The 10,598-nt window shown below is 39.2% G+C and overlaps 2 protein-coding genes across 2 annotated transcripts; one reads left to right on the forward strand and one right to left on the reverse strand.

Moving 5' to 3' along the window:
• Positions 1-554: 554 nt before the first annotated feature.
• LOC131955544 (uncharacterized) lies at positions 555-6,865 on the reverse strand. Its single transcript, XM_059319701.1, has 4 exons — positions 6,705-6,865; positions 4,322-4,371; positions 1,727-1,818; positions 555-1,014 (listed from the first exon to the last, which is right to left on the reverse strand). The coding sequence occupies exons 2-4, from the start codon at positions 4,347-4,349 to the stop codon at positions 625-627; spliced, it is 510 nt and encodes a 169-aa protein (XP_059175684.1). The 5' UTR covers positions 4,350-4,371; positions 6,705-6,865; the 3' UTR covers positions 555-624.
• LOC131955543 (uncharacterized) lies at positions 4,348-5,128 on the forward strand. The gene is made up of 2 exons (XM_059319700.1): positions 4,348-4,354; positions 4,461-5,128. Exons 1-2 carry the CDS (start codon positions 4,348-4,350, stop codon positions 5,126-5,128), a joined length of 675 nt encoding a protein of 224 aa, XP_059175683.1.
• Positions 6,866-10,598: the final 3,733 nt, after the last annotated feature.

The raw sequence follows: 10,598 nt of genomic DNA on the forward strand, positions 1-10,598 counted from the left end.
CATTTTATTTGGCGTTCACTTGGTGTGCTATTCTTTTTTCTATGAGATTTTATTATATTTTAGAAAGTTTAAGTATTTAAAATGGATTAAAAATCATTTCTATATCCCGAGTTCCCATCCGCTGTTGTTTTATATAAGAACGAGCCGACCCGCGGCGTATCATACGCCGCTATTTATGTTTTCTTTTCTACTTTTCAGTAATTCATAATGTTTGAGTTCGACAGTACCAATGCTGCCACTGAAAATATTTGCTTTAAATGGGTGGCAGCCCGACTGACGGAAAACCGACCAAAAGTTTGCTATGCTCCTGACATAAGAATGTAATTCGCAAATAAGATATACATTTATATATATATATATATATATATATATATATATATATATATATATATATATATATATATATATATATATATATATATATATATATATATATATATATACATATAAATATATATATATATATATGTATGTATGTATATATCTTTTAAACAAAATTTTAGAGCGTGAAACGTAGTTCAACAGCTAGACTTGAACACAAACGAAAGTCAATTTTTAAAAAAAACTGAATCAAAAGTGACTTTTTTATGTCATTAAATTAGTTCACAGAAATATAAACATTGTTTACAGATTGGGAAGTTTTTCGGCCAACGTTTTTTTTTTCAGTTTCTTTTTGTCCGGGTTTGTTGGGTCGTGGGTGTAGAGGTTTGTCTCAGACAGGGTGGGACTGCTGCTGTGTGACGTCACGCCGGCACCATTGGCCCGGAGCCGCCTCTCCACGCCCTCCAGACGGTCACCCAGCCGTCTGCTGGTCTGCTGGAACTGCTCGCGTATGCCCGCCGCGAACTTGTCCTGACTGTCCACAGAGTCCAACACGATGGTGCGCAGCTCCGCGAAGGACTCGTGTAGTAGGCGGAGCTCTGCCAGGACGCTGTCACACGCCTGCTTGACCTCGGTCACCTGACCCCTCTGGCTCTCCTCCAGGCTCGCGAGTCTCGTCTCCACACTTCGGACCTGTGGGGCAAAGGGTGACGTCATCTCTTACTTATTATGTTTCAAGAAACTTGAGTTTTCCTACCTGATCAAGAAACTTGAGTTTTCTTACCTGATCAAGATACTTGACTTTTCCTACCTGATCAAGAAACTTGAGTTTTCCTACCTGATCAAGAAACTTGAGTTTTCCTACCTGATCAAGAAACTTGAGTTTTCCTACCTGATCAAGAAACTTGAGTTTTCCTACCTGATCAAGAAACTTGAGTTTTCCTACCTGATCAAGAAACTTGAGTTTTCCTACCTGATCAAGAAACTTGAGTTTTCCTACCTGATCAAGAAACTTGAGTTTTCATACCTGATCAAGAAACTTGAGTTTTCCTACCTGATCAAGAAACTTGAGTTTTCCTACCTGATATGGAAACTTGAGTTTTCCTACCTGATCAAGAAACTTGAGTTTTCCTACCTAATCAAGAAACTTGAGTTTTCCTACCTGATCAAGAAACTTGAGTTTCCCTACCTGATCAAGAAACTTGAGTTTTCCTACCTGATCAAGAAACTTGAGTTTTCCTACCTAATCAAGAAACTTGAGTTTTCCTACCTGATCAAGAAACTTGAGTTTTCCTACCTGATCAAAAAACTTGAGTTTTCCTACCTGATCAAAAAACTTGAGTTTTCCTACCTGATCAAGAAAATTGAGTTTCTCTACCTGATCAAGAAACTTGAGTTTCCCTACCTGAACAAGAGTTTCATATTGGTCCTCCTCACTTATATCAGTTTTATAGACGTCATATGTCCTGTGTATTGGGCAGCTTCCTCCACACTCGGCTGTAGGCACATACAAACAGCAGCATATAACATACAACGATACAGAACCAGCAGCATACAACATAAGGCCTGTGCGCCCCCTCCCCCCGTATAGTCCACCATGGGTGTAACAAGACTTAAATGTAAGGAGACCTGTGACATTGGAGGCTTGTTGATTGGAACCGTGCGATCATTCATCAAGAAATAAGATGCTGTCATCTCGAACCTGCAGCCAGAGTGTGTGTCTGTATATGAACTAGATATGTCAGTGCCGAATGGGCTGTCCACAGCCTAGCGGCGGGAATTCTTAAGCAGTGGACGAATCCCTACAGACCGGTGGCAGCACCCAACCTCTGTTGGGTGCTGCGGGAATGGTTTGAACACAACACAAAAAAAAAAATTCATAAAAAACGTTTTAATAACAAGCTTTTATGTAATGATGCACTAAAAAGTAGAAAATAAATTATAGACTACTATTTAAATAACTATAAAGAAAAGCGTGGGTCACTTTAGTATCTATTGGATACCTTTACTAATGTTAAGGAAGACACCCACGCTTTTCTTTATAGTTATTTAAATAGTAGTCTATAATTTATTTTCTACTTTTTAGTGCATCATTACATAAAAGCTTGTTATTAAAACGTTTTTTATGAATTTTTTTTACAGTACTTTACATGTTTTATCTACAATAGAGTTACATGACTAAAAACCATTGCGCGCCTACTGAATATCACGTTCAGTAGGCGCGCAATGGTTTTTGAACGCAGCCATTACGTGGTCGTGATGGCGCAGCTATTGATGACGCGTGTGGTGTGGTTGGCTAGACATGCCTACTAATTCGGTCCAAATTTTAATTAATTCATAAAAAATCAATTAGGCATCCAATTAAGTCAAATTTAGTATCAGATTGCATTGTCTTCATGTCTTGACCCACGTGCCAAATGTGAATCGTATCGGTCAAGTAGAACTGTCCGAATTTTCACTCCTGCGTTTCCGTCTAGACTGACGACTGACGACTTACGACAGACAGAGGAAGTGAGTTAAATAAAAGCTTGTAAAAACACGTCACACCTCTGTTGCATTTGGGTGTTGCGGGAATGGTTTGAACACACCAAAAAAACACGTCACACATCTGTTGCATTTGGGTGCTGCGGGAATGATTTGAACACAACACAAAAAACACGTCACACCTCTGTTGCATTTGGGTGCTGCGGGAATGGTTTGAACACAACACAAAAAACACGTCACACGTCTGTCACATTTGGGTGTTGCGGGAATGGTTTGAACACAACACAAAAAACACGTCACACCTCTGTTGCATTTGGGTGCTGCGGGAATGGTTTGAACACAACACAAAAAACACGTCACACGTCTGTCACATTTGGGTGTTGCGGGAATGGTTTGAACACAACACAAAAAACACGTCACACCCAGTGGCGGAACTAGAAATCAAAGGCTCCCCCGCAAAGAAAAATCTAGGGCCCCCTATATATATATATATATATATATATATATATATATATATATATATATATATATATATATATATATATATATATATATATATATATATATATATATATATATATTTATATATATATATATATGTATATATATATATATATATATATATATATGATCTATATCCTAACTGAGTAATTTAGTCTACCTCATTGCAATATATAACCATTCTGAGAGAACAAAACAGAAAAATTTTAGTCCAAACTTATTGCGAACATAGCGGGATGTATTCAATCTGCTGGTCAAAAATATATAAAGACGTTAGCTTGATTCGTGAATGGTTTCTCGCGTTATGTTTATTTTTTTTCCTTTTTGGCTTTTATAATATCAATTTTGAAAACATTAATTTTTATACTATACTATTGTATAGTACGTCTTATTTAAGTAACAATTCAGAGAATCAATTGCTTTTTAATATACATAGTACAAAACTATTTAAATGAGCTTCGTGGGCATCCCTATTTTAAAGAAGGGCAGTAAGTCATGGAAGTAGTGTGAATGTTTACCTACCTTTCAAACTATAGCTCTTGTAGATTTTAAAATATTTTTCTACGCAACAATCTCTACTATAGTAGACCTGTTTTTTTTTTACAAAACCACTTTCAAGATGCATGAAAACATAATTTTTGAAAACAAAAATGCATTGTTTTTTGGTCGGAACTGGGCCCCTAAACGTCCTGGGCCCCCCCGCATTGCGGGGTCTGGCGGTATGGTAGTTCCGCCCCTGGTCACACCTCTGTTGCATTTGGGTGCTGCGGGAATGGTTTGAACACAACACAAAAAACACGTCACACCTCTGTCACATTTGGGTGTTGCGGGAATGTATCACTCCGTATCTCACGTTCTACTGACACTCTTCTACTAACCCTGTTCAATGTCCACACACTGTATCACTCCGTATCTCACGTTCTACTAACACTCTTCTACTAACACTGTTCTCTGCGCCCAAACTTATACCCCCGCACAAGATGAACTTATAGTGAGTTAGACGTGAGAAACTTACCCGCGCTCACGCAAGCAGACTTTGCCATGTCATGTGATCACACGGAACAGCTGGGGATATGGAACATGCAACAAGTTGTCAACAGATGGAACATGCAACAAGTTGTCAACAGATGGAACATGCAACAAGTTGTCAACAGATGAAACATTCAACAAGTTGTCAACAGATGAAACATTCAACAAGTTGTCAACAGATGAAACATTCAACAAGTTGTCAACAGATGGAACATGCAACAAGTTGTCAACAGATGAAACATTCAACAAGTTGTCAACAGATGGAACATGCAACAAGTTGTCAACAGATGAAACATTCAACAAGTTGTCAACATATGGAACATGCAACAAGTTGTCAACAGATGGAACATGCAACAAGTTGTCAACATATGAAACATGCAACAAGTTGTCAACATATGGAACATTCAACAAGTTGTCAACAGATGGAACACGCAACAAGTTGTCAACAGATGAAACACGCAACAAGTTGTCAACAGATGGAACATGCAACAAGTTGTCAACATATGAAACATGCAACAAGTTGTCAACATATGGAACATTCAACAAGTTGTCAACAGATGAAACATGCAACAAGTTGTCAACATATGGAACATGCAACAAGTTGTCAACAGATGAAACACGCAACAAGTTGTCAACAGATGGAACATGCAACAAGTTGTCAACAGATGGAACATGCAACAAGTTGTCAACAGATGAAACATTCAACAAGTTGTCAACAGATGGAACATTTGACCCAGTCAACTATTATTGTTCACTACTGTGGCCATTCCACACAAAAGTGTATGTAGCATGATTTCGTTCTACTGTAGACACTAAACGGAATTGTTCTGTATAATTTACTTAAAATTTTTACGATTTTATATCAACTCCTCTTGTAAAACTTTTTAGCGAAATTTCCATTCTGGAGAATTTCGTTTATTAACTCGTCATTTTTGTATGGATGGATGGATGTCCGCAGCTTTAAGTCGTATCTCCTCCTCAACGAAGCAATATCGAGGACTAGTTCCAAAAGCAAATATGTTAAGCAAGTTCCGATGATGATTGTGGGCCAAAAAAATTCCCGGAATTCCTTTCTGGATTTCCCGGAAAAGCCAAAAAACCTCGAAAAAAATGCAGTTTTTGCCCATATCTCGGCAACCAGACCACTTAGCGACTTGAAACATTTACCAATCCATTCCTGCCATAATTTAGGACAATATTGCCGAAGAAAGTTTTCAAAAATATCCTTTCGTTCGGTCACAAAAAATTAATTAAGAATTTTTAAACTGAGCATCGTGTAGGCCTAGGATGATATTTTTAATTTAAACTGAGCATCGTGTAGGAAAAAATATCCTTTCGTTCGGTCACAAAAAATTAAAAATTGTTATGGATAACATAAGGAAATTGCGCTTAAATTGTCACTAGACTTTTTATTAACTTGTTTTTTACTAGGTTTACAAAAGAGATTGTGTTGCGTTTATTGTTGTTTGTTGTATTGTGTGTATATATAGTGTTTTTGTTTGTTTTGTGTGATAAGTTATTTTGTGTTGTCGGCCTACATTGTGTTTTGTTCTTTTGTTTTCTACGGAGTAGGGCCTACTCTTTGCGTTTTTACACTGTAGCGAAGCAATGAGATACAGCTAGTATATATATATATATATATATATATATATATATATATATATATATATATATGACGCCTTTTTCTCAACTCGCCACTCCCCATAACGCGAAAACCTGTGTATGCCTCTGCTGGGGAGTTTAATACAGTAACGGTTAGGGCTAACAGGTTTGGTTAGGGCTAAGAGGTTTGGTTAGGGCTAAAACATATTTACGTTTTTCAATCGCAGTGTGTCTAGTTGTCTGTGTGAATATGTGTACGTGTGTGTACAGATGTCTCTGTACATGTACAGGTGTGTTCAGGTGGACAATTTTCTTCAACATTACCTGTTAAGCCGCTAGCAAGCAGGAAGTTAATTGTATAAACACTTCAGGTAAGTAACACATGTACATCATATCCAAGGTCTGGCTTCGTGCGTGTCGGTAAACTCTACATTTTCAGTGTGGTGTGAGATTTGTTAAGATCTTACACACACACTCATTTAAATTTATATATATATATATATATATATATATATATATATATATATATATATATATATATATATATATATATATATATATATATATATATATATATATATATATATATATATATATATATATATATATATATATATATAGGTTGTCCTTAAAAGCCAAAACTGAAATTTAAAATTGACTTTTTGTCTCTGGAAATCTCTACTTTTGGCTGTCTTTGACCAAAGATCTTTCAACAGAAAAAATCCTATGAAGTCAGGCATGGCGCCTGTATAACTGAGTGGACTTACCAGTATGAGAACGTGAAGGATCCCAGGTACCAAGACAGCACCATCAAGCCAGCACCATCAAGCCAACACCATCCAGTCGTCTGTGTGTCTAGCAGTCTCCGGGCCTGTAAACAAGCATTCGGGCGTGTCCATACTTTTGCTTGTGTTTGTTAGACCGGCGTTCTTTGGTCTGGCTTCCCACGTGACACTCCAATACAACGCTTGGCCAACCACAGAATGCGGTCCTTTATCGGCTTAGCGCCACATCTAAAGGGACGTGGTAGGAATATTTATGTTGATTGTAAAGTGATGTACACCCTTCTAGCTAATCTCCGCCGCTTCACCGCGGTAATACTTGCCTTTTGTTCGTTTTATTCAATTTTTTTTTCCTTATTTTAAGTAGATTTTGTTTGCTTTTTGCGTGCGGACAAAACGGCTATTTCTTGAAATCTGTTTCTTATGGTCATACATTTTTGTTAGCTTTGTTTTCAGGTAAAACATCCATACAAGTTTGGATAAAACATCCATACAAGTTTGGATAAAACATCCATACAAGTTTGGATAAAACATCCATACAAGTTTGGATATTTGATTTAATTTGTAATGTTTTAATGTGACACATTCTGCCCATGGAGAGAGGGGGGTCTGATACATGGGCTTCTGTGGAGAGAGGGGGTCTGATACATGGGCTTCTGTGGAGAGAGGGGTCTGATACATGGGCTTCTGTGGAGAGAGGGGTCTGATACATGGGCTTCTTTGTAGAGAGAGGGTCTGATACAGCCAATCATTCAATGGTCTATTAGACTATGGAGCCAATTAATAATGTAACATATACAATAGAATTATGAATTAAACGATAGATGAAGAGAGTTTAGTACAGTGGGTTTTTTTTTCATTATATCAGCTAATAAACATTACACATTGCGATTAAGTACAGGAAACAGGTTTTATCATCAGAGAGCATGACATACAGAGGCGACAGACAGAGGCGACAGACAGAGGCGACAGACAGAGGCGACAGACAGAGGCGACATACAGAGGCGGGGACATTTGATCAGTACTAGAATCTACTTCACCTACCGACTGCTAGACCCGGTAGTCTGACACTGATTAGTGCTGGAATCTACTTCACCTGCCGACTGCTAGACCAGGAAGTCTCGCATGACTGAGTTCTGTCCGTGTGACGTCATGGTTGGCTGCCTTGAGCTATGACAGGGTCCCCCGAGGTTTTGTTCTATGGTTGGCTGCCTTGAGCCATGCAGCTTTTGTTCTATGGTTGGCTGCCTTGAGCCATGCAGCTTTTGTTCTATGGCTGGAAAACAAAGATCCCAGACTTTGTTACAGTGTTTGGATAAGAAAGATCAGAGTGTGTCCCAATGCTTGAAATCAATGCCGGCGCCAGGTTATTTAGGTAAAAAAAATTTCAACTGTGTCTGAAAATTATTTTCATTTAGTCCTTGAGCATGAATTACGTCCCTTGATAAATTAGGAAAACACAATTACTTTCCTTTAAAAACCCATTACATCGAGGGGGGGGGGATTTACTTTTTATTACTTTGTTTTGGTAATGGGGAAAAAATAATTCCATAATTAGCGTGGATTGATCAAGTGCAATGTGGTGAGTGAAACACAGATATTTTAAAATACTGCCTTTTATTTATTCTATACATTGAACGTACTGTTTACTTGAAATCAATAACAGTTTAGGAGCCGCTCCTAAATGTCCTTTATGTTACTTCTATCTTTCGGTTGGCGGATAAGCTGGGGTATCATAATCGTTAACTAAATTGAATCAGGCGCCCCGGCAGGGTTCGATTTGGCGCCCTGGGCTATCCTGTGAGCGCTATGGTGCATAATTTCGTTTTAAATAGTTCGATAGACTATGGATAAGAAAGGTTACTATTGTCTTTAACTGAATCGAATCCGGGCGTCCTCCGGCGCCCCGAAAAGGTGCTATTTGGGGCCCCGGGCCTTCTCGTGTTCGCTATGGCGCCTACGTTCGTTTAAGTGAGTGCAAAAGACTATGAATAAGTTGGGGTACTATAGTCGTTTACTAAGTTGAATCAGGCGGTTCCGCCGGTGCCCCATCATGGTGCGATTTGGCGGCCCGGGCTAGAATGTTTGCATTTAAGTTTGTGTTTATGTTTGCGTTTACTTTCGCATTATTTTGAGTTATTGTTTGCGTTTAGGTTAGCGTGTGTGTTTCTATTTGTATTTGCGTGTGTTTGCTTTTTTTAGTGCGTTTGTGTTTTCTTTGGGTGTGGGTTTGCGTTTGTATGTGGGTTTATGTTTGCGTTTGAATTTGTGTTCTTTAGCTTTTTTTGTTTACGTTTGTTTTTTGTTTTCTTTATGTTTGTTTTTGCCTTTGTGGTTTGGTTTGTGTTTTCGTTTGTGTTTGTGCGTGCGTTTGTGTTTTCGTTTGTGTTTGTGTGTGCGTTTGTGTTATGTTTGCGTTTTTGTGTTTTGGTTGGTTATGGTTAGGGTTAATTCGAAATGTAATATATTTCATAAACCCAGGCAATCCCGGGTATATGCTAATTACTAAACACACAAGTCATGGTCCTTTACAGATAGGTTTTTCACAGAGGCCAGGGCAGGGCCTGGTCGGGACGGCTAATGTATATCTAAATCAGATAATCATCTCAAATGTTTGAAATTAAAAGAATTACATTAAAATACACTAATTATCTCATTATGTTAACAGAGGCGTGGCTAGAGGAGGGTGGGTGGGGCGGCCGCCACAGGCACCGACCCAAAGGGCGCTAATAATACATAGATAGATAGGCAGATACTAATGTTAAAAGCTAATTACTGAATTATATGCAGTCAAAATAAAGAATGTTGACTGTTACTTGGCATAACGGACTTATTTAATTGTTTTCTACATCAGTTGTGTGAAACCTAAACAGAAAGGCAAAGTGACTGATAAAACGAGCACAACCTTTCCAAATGAGGGAGGTGGGGTGGGGGAACGTATTTTCAACAAAGCAAAAAACTATATATATGCTTGATTTGAGGAGGGGGGGGGGGGGCGCAAAATTGATAGTTCGTCCAAGGTACCGAAATAGATTGCTACGCCTTTGTATATAGTTTATATAATATGAAGTTTTACTTTTAAAAATGGCGACTACACATTTTTGCGCCTTCCTATGGATAGCGCCCTAGGCGACTGTCTAGTTCGTCATATAGATAGCGCCCTAGGCGACCGTCTTATAGATAGCGCCCTAGGCGACCGTCTTATAGATAGCGCCCTAGGCGACCGTCTTATAGATAGCGCCCTAGGCGACCGTCTTAAGATAGCGCCGGCCCTGACAAGTTTGTTGTTGTCTTGATCACGTGACCAGCACAGATCAGCTGGAGTTTACAGAGCATCACTGAGGTCACTCAGCTCTATTGGGTACCTGGGTTTAGTCCACCGGGCAGCCCGTATGGATAGCCGACGTCATCTAAAAAGTAATCACAGTATAGTAAAGTGCTGCAGACATACAGATTTACTCTGCTTCACCTGTTCTGGGAAATGTTAGGTTAGAAATCGTACTCCCCCCCTTCCCACCACCCCCCCCCCCCTCAATATTCCAACTCCAATTTATCTACCGAATGCATCAACTGATCTAACTTTGCACTGTTCAGACTGTCATGAAGTCCACTTAGCCCCCGATCCCGCAGACTATCTTATTCCCATATCAAATCGATCAGATCAAATAACGGCCGGGACCGCTGTCTTGTTTTTCTGTGCTTGACTCAATCAACCGTCGTTTATTTGATGGCAATTAGGCCCGCCCCCCCGACCCCCACGGCCCATTAGACAGGTGTCTCCTTACCCAGTGTTTCTGGCGCTATGAGGGGAGGCTAACGACATCGTTTGTAGTTAATCAAAGGGGGAGGGGGGGGGGGGGGGGGGCTGGAGGTGAAGGC

The sequence above is a fragment of the Physella acuta genome, unplaced genomic scaffold, assembly GCF_028476545.2.
Source record: "Physella acuta isolate Inbredline_101_S28 unplaced genomic scaffold, ASM2847654v3 ptg001077l, whole genome shotgun sequence".
NCBI lineage: Eukaryota > Metazoa > Mollusca > Gastropoda > Physidae > Physella > Physella acuta.

What these genes read in the sequence shown, in the direction of transcription:
- LOC131955544 (XM_059319701.1), bottom strand. Translation starts at nt 4,349, where the DNA reads ATGGCAAAGTCTGCTTGCGTGAGCGCGG. An exon ending in GTCTGCTTGCGTGAGCGCGG is followed by an intron (nt 1,819 to 4,321) that starts GTAAGTTTCTCA and finishes ATGTGCCTACAG; the next exon opens with CCGAGTGTGGAGGAAGCTGC. An exon ending in AATATGAAACTCTTGTTCAG is followed by an intron (nt 1,015 to 1,726) that starts GTAGGGAAACTC and finishes TTTGCCCCACAG; the next exon opens with GTCCGAAGTGTGGAGACGAG.